The sequence below is a fragment of the Haliotis rufescens genome, unplaced genomic scaffold (assembly GCF_023055435.1).
Source record: "Haliotis rufescens isolate VD_foot unplaced genomic scaffold, xgHalRufe1.0.p SCAF_17, whole genome shotgun sequence".
NCBI lineage: Eukaryota > Metazoa > Mollusca > Gastropoda > Lepetellida > Haliotidae > Haliotis > Haliotis rufescens.
The window spans coordinates 20,349,527-20,369,295 of NW_025963857.1; the positions used below are offsets into that span (position 1 = coordinate 20,349,527).

A 19,769-nucleotide genomic window follows, 5' to 3' on the forward strand; every position below is an offset into this window, starting at 1 on the left:
TACTGATATATAAGGTTTTTTTCTGTGAATAACGAACCAAAAGCATATAAATCACATCGAATACAACAAAGCGTTACACACCAACACGCCTATGATATATGTATTCTTGGCGTGGATGCAGTTTATGTCCAGACATTGGCCCTCGGTACAATATATTTCGACATCCAGTGAGTGGCATACACACGGAGATGGTTTCGAGCAAATTCCTTTGTGGCGATAGCAATGTACAAATCTCATACACTGGAAAACAATCGCTGAACAATGTTTTTTTTCTTAGTTTTTGATATAAGTCACATTTAGAATAATATGCTAAAACTAATGACAACTTAATTTCTGATTGCAAATGTCAGAATAAACTATTCTTGAATACTTGGTTAAGAGTGGGAAAATGTGAAGTGCTGTTACTGACGTTATCACTTGTGGTAACCGTTAAAACATCTAACACATGGTTCCAGCTGTCGTCGATCTTATCACAGAAGAAACCATTCATATAGTTTCAGTACTCTTAATGCACACATAATAAACTTTGGTGTAATCATGTTACAGTCAGACACTTGAAAGACAAAACTATGCTTGTAAATACTGATTGCATTTAGTTTAATCCCATCTGAAGACAAAACTATGCTTGTAAATACTGATTGCATTTAGTTTAATCCGATCTGAAGACAAAACTATGCTTGTAAATACTGATTGCATTTAGTTTAATCCGATCTGAAGACAAAACTATGCTTGTAAATACTGATTGCATTTAGTTTAATCCCATCTGAAGACAAAACTATGCTTGTAAATACTGATTGCATTTAGTTTAATCCGATCTGAAGGTCATCTCCTGCAGTCCAAAGTCACGTAGCACAACATATGGTAACAGATCATCCCAACATGGTGGCCCAGTGCTATGGAACAATCTACGGTCGATCCCATCGGAAATATGAAAATCCGAAAATTCATACAAAAACGTAAAAAAACATATTGACACACCTGTCTCTCCAAGCAAGCCTTTCACTGGGCCTGAGATGGCCAGAACTTTAAGGCTGGAATTATATTAATTTAATTGCTTTTAATGGCGCGATGTTATGGTACACGTTTCCGTGTCAGCTGCGCGTTTGTTGAAACGTAGTTGTCCATTTTTCAGTTGAAACATGCGTGGACCAAACCGACTGCACGAAGTACCCAAGCTCCGTGTGTACGCAATATAGCGACTGGTCCAAGGACAACTGTGCAGCATACTGTGGAATATGTAAACGTAAGTCTGACCTGCAATCTTTGTAAGTTCCCCGTGCAAGTGCATAGCCATTCTCATTGCCTCTGCATGGAATGGTTTAAACATGTTGTTCTCTGATGACTCTTTATATTCAAAGAAAATTGCTGATACAGACAAGAATTATTATGAATTCCTGCACAATCCACAAAGACATGCCACTATTTAAAATGGCTATTTGATGGTCGCATCACTGTAGGAATTTTAACACGGAGATATAAGCCCATAGATTTCAATATCAAATGTGGCAAAATGTTTTCTCCTTTTAATGATTGCTACTTCTACACCAACATGTATTCACATGACACCCTGACAAATGAACATGAATGGTAATATTTCCGAATTAAAGAAGGAATGGAACGAATAATGAATGCAATGGCCACAAGGTGTCCAAAGAGCTGACACTCTCTGTTCATCAATGGCTTCAGTGTTGAATGATTGTTCCAGCACTGCACACTACTGCTCCCCCAGCTTGTGAGGATAGTCTGACGAACTGTCCGGAGTACGGCCTGGACGCGTGCACCAAGTACGCTCCCTGGGCTCATGAGAACTGTCGCAAGTACTGTGGCTTCTGTCGTAAGTATGATCTCAAATAGAGTTACAGATTCTTTGTACCGGATATCAATACCGAAAAGCCAGTGACTGTCAACAAATGTGGTGTAAATTGAAAGTGGGTTTAACATTATTGTACTCTGCGAGTGTATGTGTGATTGTGTGTGTGATTGTGTGTGTGTGTGTGTGTGTGTGTGTGATTGAGTGGTGTGTATGTGTGAGTGTGTTGTGTGATTGTATGTGTGTGTGTGTGATTGTGTGTGAGTGAGTGTGTTGTGTGATTGTATGTGATTGTGTGTGTGTGATTGTGTGTGTGTGATTGAGTGATTGAGTGATTGTGTGTGTGTGTGTGATTGAGTGATTGTGTGTGTGTGATTGAGTGATTGTGTGTGTGTGATTGAGTGATTGTGTGTGTGTGTGATTGAGTGATTGTGTGTGTGTGTGATTGAGTGATTTTGTGTGTGATTGAGTGATTTTGTGTGTGTGATTGAGTGATTTTGTGTGATTGAGTGATTTTGTGTGTGTGTGTGTGTGTGTGTGTGTGTGTGTGTGTGTGTGTGTGTGTGTGTGTGTGTGTGTGTGTTTTGTTGTGTGTCTGCTTCTACTAGTTGGGAATTATGCCGGTTTTAATTGCTGGCCCGTGCCACGAACCACAGATGCGGTCTCAACAAATGTAGAATGAATGAATGTTGGTGAATGCCGCATCAATATTCCAGCTATATGTAAACAGGTGACAGGAAGCAGGAGAACAGTAGACGATATAGGGCATGATGACACTTTGGCCAAGATGATTTGATGAATCTCTCAACATTACCAATCCATCGATACTTAAACACTTTGCATGTGGCCTTGATATACTTGTATGTCACAGTGATGTAAAACACCACTCCCTCACTCGCCATGTCGTCATGTTATGATACTATCCTTTTTCTTCAGTGGATGAATGTGAAGATGGGTCGACATTTCGTTTTAGGTAGAAATGAACAAAACAAGCAAGTCAAGCTTATTGCTTAAATTTTTAGAACATAAACCTTTCTGTTTCCAGATATTCAGTCGACTGGGTTCTGTAAGTATAAGCTAAAGCGCTTTATTGTTTAAAATGGTTAGAAAATCGTAATAAAATGCATCGAATACTTCAAACGGTCTCTCTGGCAGATGTATGCACCAAAACATCTTCTTTTAGACCTGTGCTGGTGCTTCTGTTAATTCTGTTGACCATATTTGGTTGCAATGACTATATTAAATTTTATTGACAACATATGGTTCCATAACTACATATTCTTAAAGTGACAATATGGACCTTTGTTCAATGTTCAACTGACTGTATATAATTCCATTCACGATATATGTTTCTATGGACTAAATACATTGGTTTCCACAGAAACTTCTATTGACTATATATTGCTCTATTGTCTGTATATTTTTCTTAATGTATATTTTGTATCTGATCTAGTGCTCTACCGAGTATATATTCTCAAAAGAATTATTCTATGACACGTGGACATTTTGTTTTACACAGTTCACATAATGAACTGTTACTGAACAGAAACAACCTTCCATAACGTACGTAGTTGCATGTAACGTGCAGTGCTATGCAGTTCACCACCTTCTATGGTATGTGTGTTACTGCTGCTGTTACACGTGTCCTTCTGGTGCAATTAAATGCGTCCTGATGCTGTACACGTGTCCTGTTGGTTCTATTACACGTGTCCTGCTGGTGCTATTACACGCACCCTGCTGGTGTGATTGCACGTGTCCTGCTGGTGTTATTACACGTGTCCTGTTGGTTCTATTACGCGTGTCCTGCTGGTGCTATTACACGTGCCCTGCTGGTGTGATTGCACGAGTCCTGCTGGTGTTATTAAACGTGTCCTGCTGGTGCTATTACACGTGTCCTGCTGGTGCTATTACACGTGCCCTGTTGGTGTGATTGCACGAGTCCTGCTGGTGTTATTACACGTGTCCTTTTGGTTCTATTACACGTGTCCTGCTGCTGCTAAAACATATGTGCTACTACTTTCTGCAGATGGCCAGTGCTCCTACAAAGGGAAGACTTACAATCAAGGAGAAAAATGGGAGGACGGCTGCAGCTACGACTGTGAGTGCGTGGACGGCGCGACTGGAACCTACAAGTGTACAAACAAGTATGTATAACCACACCTGCTACCACTACCACTACCATGACTACTACTACTATTACTACTTCCATCTACTTCCATCTACTACTACTACTACTACTACTACTACTACTACTGCTACTACTACTACTACTACTACTACTACTACCACAACCATGACGACTACTACTACTACTTCCATCTACTACTACTACAGCTACTACTGCTACTACTACTACTACTACTACTACCACCACCACCATGACTACTCCTACTATTACTTCCATCTACTACTACAGCTTCTATTGCTACTACTACTACTGCTACTACTACTACTACTACTACTAATACTACTACTACCCCTGCTACTACCACTACTACTACTACTACTTCTTCCATCTACTACTACTTCTACTACTACTACTACTACTACTACTACTACTACTACTACTACTACTACTACTACCACTGCTACTTCTACTACTATTACTACTTCCACCTACTCCTACTACTACTACTACTACTTCCATTTACTACTACTACTACTACTACTACTACTTCCATCTACTACTACTACTACTTCTACTATTACTATTACTACTAAGATCCGGGATAGAATAGGTCTTTAGCAACCCATACTTGTCGCAAGAGGCGACTAACGGGATCGGGTGGTCAGGCTCGCTGACTTGGTTGATGCATGTAATCGTATCCCAATTGCGTGGATCGATGCTCATGATGTTAATCACTGGATTATTCGGTCCAGACTCGATTATTTACCGACCCCCGTCATATAGCTGGAATATTGGTGAGTGCGGCGTTAAACAACAAACAAACAAAGCCACGGTAGGTTGACTCAACATGTGTTCCTTGTCCCCCTCAGGTGCCCTATATACAACAGTCTCCCCCCGGCATGCACCCTGGTGTCCACCCCCGGGCAGTGTTGTCTGCAGCCTGTCTGTGACTTCAATAAGAAGGTCGTGACCTCTCAGGGGTCAGCCCTCGGGACAACGGCTGCTGGAGTCAGTAAGTAACGTGTACACGCTCAAACCGGGGCACATTAAAAGTTCCCAGCACATGTTTATACACTGTCAATCCTTGTACATACATACTCACACAGTCACAATGTCATTCCTAGCACATATTTATACACTGTCAATCCTTGTACATTCACACTCACACAGTCACAATGTCATTCCTAGCACATATTTATACACTGTCAATCCTTGTACATACATACTCACACTGTCACAATGTCATTCCTAGCACATATGTGTACACTGACAATCCTTGTACATTCACACTCACATAGTCACCATGTCATTCCTAGCACATACGTATACACTGACAATCCTTGTACATGCACACTCACACAGTCACCATGTCATTCCTAGCACATACGTATACACTGACAATCCTTGTACATGCACACTCACACAGTCACCATGTCATTCCTAGCACATGCGTATACACTGACAATCCTTGTACATTCACACTCACATAGTCACAATGTCATTCCTAGCACACGTTTATACAGAGTCAATCCTTGTACATTCACGCTCATACCCATTCCCAGTACATGTGTACATGATCACACTGTCTGTCTTACTAGACGTACACACAGCCACGTGCACATTGTCAGTCCTACTACATGTCTACTTTTTCTTATCACAACAGTGGTGAAGCTTTTTACTTTCACATGAAATGACCCTAACTGTGACCCTCACCGCCGATATGCGTTGGTCACGGTCTATGGAGTCACTACTTGTGTGTGCTTGCCATAAAAGGTGAGTATGCTTGTCGTAAGAGGCGACTGACGGGATCGGGTGGCCAGGCTCGCTGACTTGGTTGATGCATATAATCGATCCTAATTGCGTGTATCGATGCTTATGATATTAATCACTGGATTGTCTGGTCCAGCCTCGATTATCTACAGACCGCCGTCATATAGCTGGAACATTGCTTAGCGCGGCGTTAAACAACAAACCAACCAACTACTTGTGTGTGTTGGTCACTTTCTTTCGATCTCTTATTGTAGATGTGTGCGTACGTGTGCGTTTTAAAATCTTTGGATTTTCTTATTCTACGATTATGCGTTGGTCACTGTCCTATGGATATACTACGTGTGTGTTGGTCACTATCTCTGGATATCCTTATTGTCTTATTCTACGAATATGCGTTGGTCACTGTCCTATGGATATACTACGTGTGTGTGTTGGTCACTATCTCTGGATATCCTTATTGTCTTATTCTACGAATATGCGTTGGTCACTGTCCTATGGATATACTACGTGTGTGTGTTGGTCACTATCTCTGGATATCCTTATTGTCTTATTCTACGAATATGCGTTAGTCACTGTCCTATGGATATACTACGTGTGTGTGTTGGTCACTATCTCTGGATATCCTTATTGTCTTATTCTACGAATATGCGTTGGTCACTGTCCTATGGATATACTACGTGTGTGTGTTGGTCACTATCTCTGGATATCCTTATTGTCTTATTCTACGAATATGCGTTGGTCACTGTCCTATGGATATACTACGTGTGTGTGTTGGTCACTATCTCTGGATATCCTTATTGTCTTATTCTACGAATATGCGTTAGTCACTGTCCTATGGATATACTACGTGTGTGTGTTGGTCACTATCTCTGGATATCCTTATTGTCTTATTCTACGAATATGCGTTGGTCACTGTCCTATGGATATACTACGTGTGTGTGTTGGTCACTATCTCTGGATATCCTTATTGTCTTATTCTACGAATATGCGTTGGTCACTGTCCTATGGATATACTACGTGTGTGTGTTGGTCACTATCTCTGGATATTCTTATTGTCTTATTCTACGAATATGCGTTAGTCACTGTCCTATGGATATACTACGTGTGTGTGTTGGTCACTATCTCTGGATTTCCTCATTGTAGATGTGTGCGTCTACAACGGCAACAACTACTACCAGGGTCAGACATGGGCGGTTGGCTGTGACCTGCGGTGCACGTGTAATGACGCCACTCAGGGGTCGTACAGATGCCAGTCATTGTAAGTAAACCTAGGATTAACATAAGCATGTTGTTAGGCGTTTGTGGTCGTTCCTTGCATACAGTTATCTACCCTACAGCTTAATGGTGACCGATAGCGAAATTCATGCATTTTTTCATGAGATAAGGGAAGATCAACCGAACGGAACGAAATATAGTGTATCGAGACGGATTTGAATACGATAGTCTAAAATGTAAGGTCTAAGTCTAAGACATGACCCCTGATTATAGCCTGTCTTCCATAGTATCAAAAGTCCTCTCTCTCTCAGCTGTTCACAACCTGACAATCTTCCATCTAAGTTACAGACTGCTCTGGGGCGGTCGGGTAGCACAGTGGTTAAAGCGTTCGCTCGTCACGCCGAAGACCCGGGTTTGATTCCCAACATGGGTACAATGTATGAAGCCCATTTATGTCCCCCGCCATTATATTGCTGGAATATTGCTAAAAGAGGCGTAAAACCATACTCACTCACTCACTTCAGTCCGCTCTCTTGTGTTGTAGTTGTTCACAATCTTCCCTCTAACTAAAACATCCCTCTCTCTTGTGTTGTAGTTGTTCACAATCTTCCATCTAACTAAAACATCCCTCTCTCTTATGTTGTAGTTGTTCACAATCTTCCATCTAACTAAAACATTCCTCTCTCTAGTGTTGTAGTTGTTCACAATCTTCCATCTAACTAAAACATCCCTCTCTCTTGTGTTGTAGTTGTTCACAATCTTCCATCTAACTAAAACATCCCTCTCTCTAGTGTTGTAGTTGTTCACAATCTTCCCTCTAACTAAAACATCCCTCTCTCTTGTGTTGTAGTTGTTCACAATCTTCCATCTAACTAAAACATCCCTCTCTCTTATGTTGTAGTTGTTCACAATCTTCCCTATAACTAAAACATCCCTCTCTCTTGTGTTGTAGTTGTTCACAATCTTCCATCTAACTAAAACATCCCTCTCTCTTATGTTGTAGTTGTTCACAATCTTCCATCTAACTAAAACATTCCTCTCTCTAGTGTTGTAGTTGTTCACAATCTTCCATCTAACTAAAACATCCCTCTCTCTTGTGTTGTAGTTGTTCACAATCTTCCATCTAACTAAAACATCCCTCTCTCTTATGTTGTAGTTGTTCACAATCTTCCATCTAACTAAAACATTCCTCTCTCTTGTGTTGTAGTTGTTCACAATCTTCCATCTAACTAAAACATCCCTCTCTCTAGTGTTGTAGTTGTTCACAATCTTCCCTCTAACTAAAACATCCCTCTCTCTTGTGTTGTAGTTGTTCACAATCTTCCATCTAACTAAAACATTCCTCTCTCTTATGTTGTAGTTGTTCACAATCTTCCATCTAACTAATACATCCCTCTCTCTTGTGTTGTAGTTGTTCACAATCTTCCCTCTAACTAAAACATTCCTCTCTCTTGTGTTGTAGTTGTTCACAATCTTCCATCTAACTAAAACATCCCTCTCTCTTGTGTTGTAGTTGTTCACAATCTTCCATCTAACTAAAACATCCCTCTCTCTAGTGTTGTAGTTGTTCACAATCTTCCATCTAACTAAAACATCCCTCTCTCTTGTGTTGTAGTTGTTCACAATCTTCCATCTAACTAAAACATCCCTCTCTCTAGTGTTGTAGTTGTTCACAATCTTCCATCTAACTAAAACATCCCTCTCTCTTGTGTTGTAGTTGTTCACAATCTTCCATCTAACTAAAACATTCCTCTCTCTTATGTTGTAGTTGTTCACAATCTTCCCTCTAACTAAAACATCCCTCTCTCTAGTGTTGTAGTTGTTCACAATCTTCCATCTAACTAAAACATCCCTCTCTCTTGTGTTGTAGTTGTTCACAATCTTCCATCTAACTAAAACATTCCTCTCTCTTATGTTGTAGTTGTTCACAATCTTCCATCTAACTAAAACATCCCTCTCTCTTGTGTTGTAGTTGTTCACAATCTTCCATCTAACTAAAACATTCCTCTCTCTTATGTTGTAGTTGTTCACAATCTTCCATCTAACTAAAACATCCCTCTCTCTTGTGTTGTAGTTGTTCACAATCTTCCATCTAACTAAAACATCCCTCTCTCTTGTGTTGTAGTTGTTCACAATCTTCCATCTAACTAAAACATCCCTCTCTCTAGTGTTGTAGTTGTTCACAATCTTCCCTCTAACTAAAACATCCCTCTCTCTTGTGTTGTAGTTGTTCACAATCTTCCATCTAACTAAAACATCCCTCTCTCTTATGTTGTAGTTGTTCACAATCTTCCAACTAACTAAAACATCCCTCTCTCTTGTGTTGTAGTTGTTCACAATCTTCCATCTAACTAAAACATCCCTCTCTCTTGTGTTGTAGTTGTTCACAATCTTCCATCTAACTAAAACATCCCTCTCTCTTGTGTTGTAGTTGTTCACAATCTTCCATCTACCTAAAACATCCCTCTCTCTTGTGTTGTAGTTGTTCACAATCTTCCATCTAACTAAAACATCCCTCTCTCTTATGTTGTAGTTGTTCACAATCTTCCATCTAACTAAAACATCCCTCTCTCTTATGTTGTAGTTGTTCACAATCTTCCATCTAACTAAAACATCCCTCTCTCTTGTGTTGTAGTTGTTCACAATCTTCCATCTAACTAAAACATCCCGCTCTCTTGTGTTTTAGCTGTCCCGTGTACGGTCAGATGCCCACTGACTGCGTCATGATCAAGGATCCGGGACAATGCTGTGAAAGGCCCCAGTGTACTTTCAGCAAGCAGTTTGGAAGTTTTTCGGGAAGCGGTTCCGTCAGCGGAGCTGGCATAAGTCAGTTGATCATACACTATCCATTTCTATTTCACTCGAAGTATAAATTTCTCAACATCTCTTTTATTTAGTAATTGATATAGCTGAAGTATTGCTAAAAGCACAGTAAAACCATACTCGCTCACTCACACTATCACGCCGAGGATCTGTGTTCAGTTCCTTACAGGGGTATAAGGGTGAAGCCCGTCCGAGGTGTAAAACCTTATTCATTCCATGTGTCAACCGCAAGTTTACTGATAAGGAGGTTAGTGTTAACGTGGGAGCAGTATGATTTCGGTTTGATCCCGCTAAAGAGTAGAGTTAAATAACAATCTCTGCTGTGGGGATCTGTGCACAATTACTAAGCAATGGTATCAACACGGACGGGGATTGCTGTTTACTACACGACACTGTATGCTGATATTCCAGGTTTGCATCCCACCGCCGCCTCGGCATGCGTGGATAAAATACCCAACTGTGCAGACTATACCAAGGAAGCCTGTCCCAAATATCCAGGCTGGGCCGGGTCAACCTGCAAGAAATACTGTGATCTATGTCGTAAGTGTCAAGAAACACCCAACCATCAAATCAACAAAGAAATGAAATATATAATGGCGTTTTGTCAAGATCAACTGCTACTCTTGTACATTGGGGAGTCCAAACGGTGGCTTCACTCATTGCTGTCAAAATATTTTTTGTCCCTTTCCATAACCTAAATATCCCAATCATCGTATAAAAATATGTCAATGTTTAGATGGGTTATGACAACGCCATTCGGGTCCATTTGGTTTATGTCGTTATCAGTATAATGCATCGGACAGTAGTGAATTAGTGATATTGTGTGAATCAGGTGTAAACAGTGTGACGCCAGATCCCGACGGATACACTTCGTTATAGTTCAACAGCCGTATCTGAAGCCACGTTATGCCGTGCCTAACAGAAATTAGGTTTACACTTTCGTTTGACGACAAAAGCAAACGGAGGCAATATGAACAGTGCCACCAGTTAGTAATGAGTCGCGTTATACTCAAGTACAACAAAAATGGTCTTCTTACTACGACTTCTTATGGTAACAACTAAGCCAGACAAAGAAAGCTGGACTCTGATGAGGATATCGTCAAGAGCGTTCTTACTCATGTGATTTAGGGTATAAACATTACGTCCAACACTTGAGGTTTCAAATGTAACGTATTCCTCGCATCGGGTACTCAATTACACCCGCGATTCTAAAAACAAACACAACTGTTTACGGACATTGGAAAACATAAATCGTTCAACGTACTCAAACAGCTGTGAAACATATATGACGTCACTCAGGAATGCTATGATGTCATAATACAATGAATGACGTTATATTGTTCCATGACAACTGACAAATGACAAGCTCTATGCATATATATCTGTTTAACACAATAGCGCCATTTCCTTGCTTTACGCGCCATTTCTTTACTTTCACATCACTTAAGAACATCTCATTTTGAAGAAGCAAATTTAACAATGTCGCTCATGACAAACGTGATGTACTAGAAACGCTACAGATTTATGTATAATTTGGTACCCTTTTTGCTGTTAAACCTCCAATAAACTGGTTTGTTTTCGCTCTGTTACCAGATCTAGCAGCCCCAACTCCCGGACCGAACGGTAAGCACATGTTCAATGAGCCATACTCGTGTAAATATTTATAAGCCTGAACATTATATTATTATCCATCTGCGATTCAAAACAAACATAAATTAACCCACTGTGGCATAATGCTGTTCAGATCCAGTGTAAATTCCATCTTTGTATCAACTGGTATTCTCAGTGATGGCCTATGCATACCTTATCCGACGTATCAATTGCTCAACTCCAATTGATGCCTCAACATGTTTTGAAAACCAAGTTTCAAGTTGACTTTATTTACATAAAACAAGGGCGGTGGGGTAGCCTGGTGGTTAAAACGTTCTGTATGGAGAGCAATGTGTGAAGCATATTCCTGGGGTCCCCGTCGTGATATTGCTGGAATATTGACTAAAGGTGGCGTAAAACGATACTGACTCACGCAACACTATGTAGAAATGTATCGCCACCACTTACTGTTCTCTCTTAGATGCCTGTGTGTACCAGGGCCAAGCCCACAAACAAGGAGAGACATGGGCCATTGGATGCGACCAAAGATGTGTCTGTGAAAACGCAATCTATGGCTACTACAGATGCTCCAATACGTGAGTGTCTCGCCCTTAACCCATCCCAACCACCCATCCCAATACCCCCGAAAAAGATAAAAAAAACCCATCCATTTCTGTGTTTTACGTGTCCCAAATTATCATTGAAGATGACAATGGACAAGCCTTAAAGCCTCATTTTCTCGATCTCCGCCAATGCCCTAAATATGCCTCCTCTTACTGGTAAAGACGTTTGTGACAGTCACCAGGACTAGTTAACTAATATTAAGTTGACATGTAATCAATCAATCTTTATTGTATGAAAGGCCATTGGCCCATATACACATACAGATAAACAATATCATTTACAGCTCATTATATAATTATTGGATAACTAATATGATGCTTGACATGTATTAGAGGTATTGTAATAACAGTGGTAATAACCACAGGAATGGAATAGCATAGCACGACGTTCAATACAAAAGAATCTATCAGTAATATACTCATCATGTCATGACAATTTGACAATTTAAATGTATATGCATTTCTAGTAGAAACAAACAGACAAAAATGAAATGTAGATACTTCTGATCTAGATGCGAAAGTTTCAAAACAACTATTTTTGACATGTACATATGGGAACGCTAATTTTGTATACAATAATGTAATTGAACAATTAAGGTGAAATATCTAGATATTGTTCAACTAGGAAACAGCATATCATTATTGTTGGCGAATATACCTACCTACGGCCTGTGTGCTCCTCCCTGCAGGTGTCCCTCCTACACCAACCTCCCCCCTCAGTGCAAGACGGATAAGAAGGTCAACGACTGCTGCGAAACCGTCAAATGTACATCCGGGTCTTTCTACTCCTCCTCCACCAACCTTCAGAGTATCGGCAGCGGGGGCGGCATCAACATCAACGGTGTGACCCCTAACCCATCCACAGGGACAGGGACAGGAAACGGAGGCAGTTCCCTAGGCACGGGGATGCAGCCCCCTAAACTATGTGAGAGATGTTATGTTTCTCAGCTTCATTAACTTTGGGGTGATGTTTTGTTTGTTTGTTTGTTGTGTTAAGCCGCACTCATCAATATTTCATCTATATGATGGCGGTCTGTAAATAAACGATTGACATCATGAGAATCGATCCATACCTTTGAGATACGATGACATGCATCAACTAAGTCAGCGAGCCTGACAACCCGATCCCATTAGTTGCCTCTTTCGACAAGCATAGTCGCCTTTTACGGCAAGCATGGGTTGCTGAACACCTATTCTACCCCGGATCTTCACGGGTCTTTGGGTGATGTGCATCTAATTATCAGTTGGTACTTCATAAACTTTTAACTTAAGATGTGTTCATAATGCATACAAATGGGGTTTCAGAATCGGGTTGGGTAGTCGGTAGGCCGTAGGAATGTCGGGTAACATTGGAACAATGAGATAGTTAACCCAGATTCACTCATTCAATCTCATGGTTCAGAACTCAACGCTCAATTTACCTGAAAGAAGCAACACGTATTATTAATCAAATGCATGATTTGAATTCAAAATTTAAATTATGTAGATATGTTCAATCGGGACCTTGTCATAAATGATATAGTTCCACAAGGAAAACAGTATACATATAAGTCACGAATCACTCCACGAAAATGCATATTTTTCAAATATGGAATACACGTGACAATTGGCGACAGCTGCTTGACTTTTCACTGTTCACAGCCGGATGTCTTTACAATGGTCAGCTGTATGTCCAGAACCAGCAGTGGGAAGATAAATGTGCCACGGTCTGTACCTGCAACGACGCCTCAACGGGAATATACGCGTGCAGAGAAAGGTACTATCGATTACCACTTATGTCCCGATACACAATGGCGATAAATCCAGTCATTCGAACCCTATTTACTGTTTTCTTTTTTATTCATTATGTGCTCCTATATCTGTGTGAACATGTGAATGGTAGGAACAATTACAGTTTCCATTACAACGATGTCTTGTTGCTCGTCTCATACTGTGAAACCAGTAATTGTGCTGAGAGAATAATGTCTGAAAGATGTTTTGGTCGGTCTCAGTAAAATGTACTTGTTTTGATTCTGGATCAGCTAAATGTAGAAAAGATGCACATGCCCACTACATGTTGGGTAGCCTAGTGGTTAAGCATTCGCTCGTCTCGCTGAAGACCCGGGTTTGATTCCCCACATGGGTACCATGTGTGAAACCCATTTCTGGTGTCCCCCGTCGTGATATTGCTGAAATATTGCTAACATACTCACTCAACGTATTTATGTAACGAAAAGAGCATGATAGGTTAAGCCGGTAAGGAAGTAACATACAAACTGGACATAATTTCTCCTCTACCCATTTCTTGTATCTGTATGATATTGGCACCTACCCGCTACCCACAACTATACTACTCCATTTTTGATAGGGTCGTTGTTTTTCTTTCCTTGATACATAAAACTGATTCTCATAATAGGTCAAGCGTAAATTGACATATCTCGTTATCCCTGTCAAACGCTGGGTAGATTAAATAACCAAATCTTCTACAGTAACATGTAATGACCTCAATGACCTGTTCCAGATGTCCCAAATTCGACGGAGTTCCTGCTGGATGCCAGATGACCCCTGACCCCAGCGACAAGTGCTGCACAGTGCCCCAGTGCCCCCCATCCATCAGCTATGTTCCCAAACCCGTGTACCAACCTTGGAAACAAACCACCTCCCAAGTCAAACCTCCAAGCATCGTTGACCTTACTTCTGGGTTCTTTACAAATGAAGTAACGATCAACTTCAGTGGGGGCACGGTAGCCCCACCAACCGTACCAGTCGGGGCTGTAGGGACCGGAGGCATAGGTACACTGTTCTTTCAGTTATATCCTTTCCCTATAATCACGCATATACATTAACACGCCTCTCGCCTTCTTTGTCTTGCGGTGGCTTAGTCTAGTGGTTAAAGCGTTCGCTCGTCACGCCGACGGTCCGGGTTCTATGTCCAATATCGGTGCAGTGTGTGAACCAATTGCTGGTGTGCAACGCCGTGATCATGTTTGAATATTGCTGAAATCACACTCACTCAGACCTTCCTCGACAGTAAGAACAGTATTTTTAGCTTGAGCTTGTTACTGACTCAAGAAAAAACACAAAATGGTCATTCAATTGCAAATAAACAAAGATACAACATAGTGGGCAAGTAAAGACTGCTTTGCTAGTGGAATAGAACTTATTCAAACGTAGCCTTGATTGAAAGATTTACTAGCGTCTGTCCCGAAACGTAGCCTTGATTGAACAATGCACTAGTATCTGTGCCGAAACGTAGCCTTGGTTGAACAATGCACTAGTATCTGTGCCGAAACGTAGCCTTGATTGAACAATGCACTAGCATCTGTACCGAAACGTAGCCTTGATTGAACAATGCACTAGTATCTGTACCGAAACGTAGCCTTGATTGAACAATGCAATAGTATCTGTACCGAAACGTAGCCTTGGTTGAACAATGCACTAGTATCTGTACCGAAACGTAGCCTTGGTTGAACAATGCACTAGTATCTGTGCCGAAACGTAGCCTTGATTGAACAATGCACTAGTATCTGTACCGAAACGTAGCCTTGATTGAACAATGCACTAGTATCTGTGCCGAAACGTAGCCTTGATTGAACAATGCACTAGTATCTGTGCCGAAACGTAGCCTTGATTGAACAATAAACTAGTATCTGTACCGAAACGTAGCCTTGATTGAAAGGAAACAAGCATCTGTACCGAAACGTAGCCTTGATTGAACAATATACTAGTGTCTGTTCCGAAACGCAGCCTTGATTGAAAGAAAAACAAGCATCTGTTCCGAAACGTAGCCTTGATTGAACAATATACTAGTGTCTGTTCCGAAACGCAGCCTTGATTGAAAGAAAACAAGCATCTGTTCCGAAACGTAGCCTTGATTGAACAATATACTAGTGTCTGTTCCGAAACGCAGCCTTGATTGAACAATGTTCTTGTTTATGTACCGAAACGTAGCTTTGATTGAAAGAACACAAGCATCTGTACAGAAACGTAGCCTTGATTGAATGATTTACATGCATGTGTACCGAACTGTCGTATTGAAAGAATATATGAGTTGTAATCCATATCACCCTCATTGATACAACAGGTTATAAAATATCACTTAAAGTTATAGATACCAGTGTTGATGAAAACCGTTGTCCCCACAGGCTTCTGTGAGTACAAGGGCCGCCACTACCTTCAGAGCGAGAGGTGGGAAGATGGTTGCAAGTATCAGTGTGTGTGTGAGCGGGCATATGATGGATTCTGGAGATGCTTAGACAGGTACTTAGCTTTATCACATTTTATTTATAATATTTGATATCAAGGATATGGAAACGCACCCGGCTAAAACTCGGAATATCCTAATCATGGTACTGCATGGAGATGGTCCATTTGTTTAAATCCGTTAATAACTGAGTATGCCAGTAGGGGGAACGGGGGCCAGGTCGCCAAAGGCGCCGCGATTCGCTGTGCAGAGTTGCGTCCCTTGGGCATGCCAGGAACCTATGATTCTGGGTTCGAATCCCGATTTGACCCAATTATGTTTCTAGGTTTGTCAGCACCATACCCGTGCTCGTGGGTTTCACCGAAGTGGTAAACGTCTGAGACCTGCATCACTTCGGACTTTCCTCCCACATTAAGCTAACACGCCGTGATATAACCGGAATACTGTTAAAAGCGGCGTTAAATCCAACTCACTCACTCACTCACTATCCAGTAGGTATGCTAGAAACTACTATCCAGTATGAACATGTATATTGGATTCGTTTAGCGCTCGATATATCAGTAAGATCCGTTCCGTTTACTACCTTGTATGTAAATATGAAATGTCAACACCAGAGAACATCAGTCTCGTGCATTTGCCGAACCAAAATGGGCGTGAAAGGACAAATAGCGCTGAAAATTCAATGAATGTATCACTGTAATTCAGTTATGAAGCACCCGGTGTTCTCGTATTCTATGGTCTTATATCCTAGATCCGTTATTCCATGTTAATGTAAGCTCTGTTATTCCATGTGTATCTAAGGTCCGTCATTTCACGTATGTGTTAGGTCGGTAGGTCATGTACATGTTATGGATATATCGTCATCCTAGTAATGGTAATATATGTATATCCCATGTGTATGTTTCTTCGTTATTCCACATGTATGTTATTCTGTTTATGTTTACCGCCCATTAGTCCGGGTTCTTGTTAGGTCCATTATTTCATGAATAATTGAAGTCTTTAATATACATTGTTTTTAACTTGCAGGTGTAAAACATACGACGACTTGCCAAAGGATGTATGCTGGCTCATTCCGGATCCCAGCGATTCTTGTTGTCAGGTGCCGTTTTGCAAATTTAATCCTAAATTCGAAGAGATCTACGGTACCGGTCACCCAGGGACGTATACGACCCCCCATATCACCATGAAGCCTGTGGTCACAGCACAACCTACCACCCCAAGACCAGGTGAGACCCGCTGCGAATAGCCTGCATATTGAGGTTGCAGACAAATTTTGACCCTCTTGCCATCTCTTTAACGCCAGAACGATACATTGTGAAAAAGACGGGCATCAATTCCAACACAAATGATAAAGAATTGACTATATGTATCCTTTTCGCTATATCGACCTTAAGAAACTAGCTCAATCTGTAAAACTTGTCAGAATGCGAGATCTCACAAACGCGAGAATGCCCCTTTGACTATTCCATAGTTTCGATATCGTGTGTGTAATTCGTTGTGGGTGTATGTAATGTTGAGTATGCCGGAATTTCCTAACACCCGGTGTTTTGTCCCGTCCAGCGTACTGTGTGTACAAGGGCCAGAATTACGCCCAGGGCCAGCAGTGGTACGACGGCTGCAGCATGAAGTGTTCCTGCGATAACGCTCAGTCAGGATACTACAGATGTGCCAACAGGTGAGACGGACTGTTCATACGTCAGAGTTAGAATACTGGAAAACCCTGCATTCTAGGTGCATGCTTGGGACGTCTACTTATGCACAAAGGACTTTACTTCGTAGTCCTGATTCATTAATCCAGACATTTATCAGGCCTGACATTTCACTTGGATGCTCTCTGGATTAACGAGGTTTCACTGTATAACCGCCTTAACTACTATGGTATTAGACCGACTATTTAATATTCTGGGGTCTTGGATTTTTGTTAGAAATGAGTCTAGAAAAAAATAATTTTTCTTTGAAAGGAGAACCAGCGAAAAGTATGTTTTTTTTGTAAAACTTTTGGCAAAATTATTTATTTGAGTACCTAAGCTTAACTGTGTAATAAATCAGTTGTATAATATGTATCAGTTACACGCGTACTTGCAACGTAGTTAAGAACCACACAAAACGAACACGGAAACACAGTCCACCGTCTTTGATAATGATATGTAACTTGATATTGGATATGTGTAAGATATAAGGCAAATGTTATCACAGTCCACTGGACTCCATATATCACCAGTCTACAAGAGACGTGTAGGAATACATAGCGACAGTTGCTCACCAGGCATGTTGTCCTTCAGATGCCCACTGTACTACAACGTACCCAAGGGGTGCACGCAGCTGCCCGACCCCATAGATCCGACCTGCTGCACCGTCCCTCACTGTGACTTCAACTCCACGTCAGGTTCCGTCTCAGGGACAGGCGCCCCCGCAACCATCCCCCCGGGGCAGATCACTGGCAATGGGCAGAACCCAGGAGAACACACCAAGATAGGTAAGTATAAGGCGTCAGTATTTATAGTCTGACGAAACAGATTTTATTCGGCGTAAAAGGTAAAATAGTGGTCAACATTATACGAATGGATCACTGAAAATCAGTGATGACACCAGGTGTTCAACGGTAGCAACTATCGGTACAAACGTTCTAGTGCGTCAGGGAGAAATACATAAAACACCTGGTAAAAAGTGTGTTGGTTGTTTCTATACAAGATGACGAGTACCAACATGACAATGTGTTGTTTTGTTGTTTGTTTCTGTACAAGATGACGAGTACCAACATGACTATTTGTTGTTTTGTTGGTTGTTTCTGTACAAGATGACAAGTACTAACATGACTAATTGTTGTTTTGTGGGTTATCCCTGTTGAAAATGACAACTTCAAGTTTGGTTTTTACAGGGTACTGTTTGTACAAGACGAAGAAGTACAACCAGGGCCAGAAGTGGACAGATGGCTGTCAGTACACCTGTGAGTGTGAAGACGCAGACAAAGGCAGCTACAGATGCACGGACATGTACGTACAACTCAAGTTCCGCTTGGTATGAGAGAGGGAGGTGGAGTAGCCTAGTGGGTAAAGTGTTCGCCAGCTATGCGGACTCCGGGTTCCATTCCAACACTATTGGAAGTCTGTTCTTGGCGTTCACATGGCATGATGTTGGTAGACTTCTGTTGAAGCAGCGTAAAATAATTTTACATTTAAGCTTCTAAATGAAGTACAGGCGGTCACGTAGCCTAGTATTTAAAGCGTTCGACATGAGTACAATGTATGAAGCCCATTTCTGGTGTCCCCCGCCGTGATATTGCTGGAATATTGCTAAAAGCGGCATATAACTATACTCACTCACTCACTCTAAATGAAGTTGTGGTGACTTGATCCCACAGTAACTGGTTGCCATTCAGTACGAACCAGTTTTACTGTTTATTGTGTAACCTAAGCCGGTGTTTTGACTTTGAAAGTTTTCAGAATATTTGGGAAACTTTTAGGAAATTGTGAATTAATGCTTGATGTTTTGGTGCCTCCAAGTGTTATGTGACACAGCAGTGAACACATTCGGCTACACTCCGTCAATTCGAAATTTAATGAACCCACAGTTGTACATCGTGAAATCCGTTATTCGAAATATGAGGAGAGCGAATAAGGATTATGA

The 19,769-nt window shown here is 41.2% G+C and overlaps 1 protein-coding gene across 1 annotated transcript in view; it reads left to right on the top strand.

The window, feature by feature from the left end:
• Positions 1–19,769, top strand: part of LOC124133941 — a 67,987-nt gene that overhangs the window by 1,186 nt on the left and 47,032 nt on the right. Inside the window, exons 3-20 of the mRNA XM_048397687.1 lie at positions 1,133–1,243; positions 1,706–1,834; positions 2,856–2,876; positions 3,837–3,954; positions 4,808–4,950; positions 6,852–6,966; positions 9,610–9,749; positions 10,158–10,286; positions 11,340–11,369; positions 11,818–11,932; positions 12,649–12,884; positions 13,601–13,715; positions 14,460–14,731; positions 16,084–16,198; positions 17,169–17,368; positions 17,703–17,817; positions 18,425–18,618; positions 19,021–19,135. Of these exons, the coding sequence (XP_048253644.1) occupies positions 1,133–1,243; positions 1,706–1,834; positions 2,856–2,876; positions 3,837–3,954; positions 4,808–4,950; positions 6,852–6,966; positions 9,610–9,749; positions 10,158–10,286; positions 11,340–11,369; positions 11,818–11,932; positions 12,649–12,884; positions 13,601–13,715; positions 14,460–14,731; positions 16,084–16,198; positions 17,169–17,368; positions 17,703–17,817; positions 18,425–18,618; positions 19,021–19,135 (2,413 nt within the window). The remainder of the gene's footprint in view (positions 1–1,132; positions 1,244–1,705; positions 1,835–2,855; positions 2,877–3,836; positions 3,955–4,807; positions 4,951–6,851; positions 6,967–9,609; positions 9,750–10,157; positions 10,287–11,339; positions 11,370–11,817; positions 11,933–12,648; positions 12,885–13,600; positions 13,716–14,459; positions 14,732–16,083; positions 16,199–17,168; positions 17,369–17,702; positions 17,818–18,424; positions 18,619–19,020; positions 19,136–19,769) is intronic.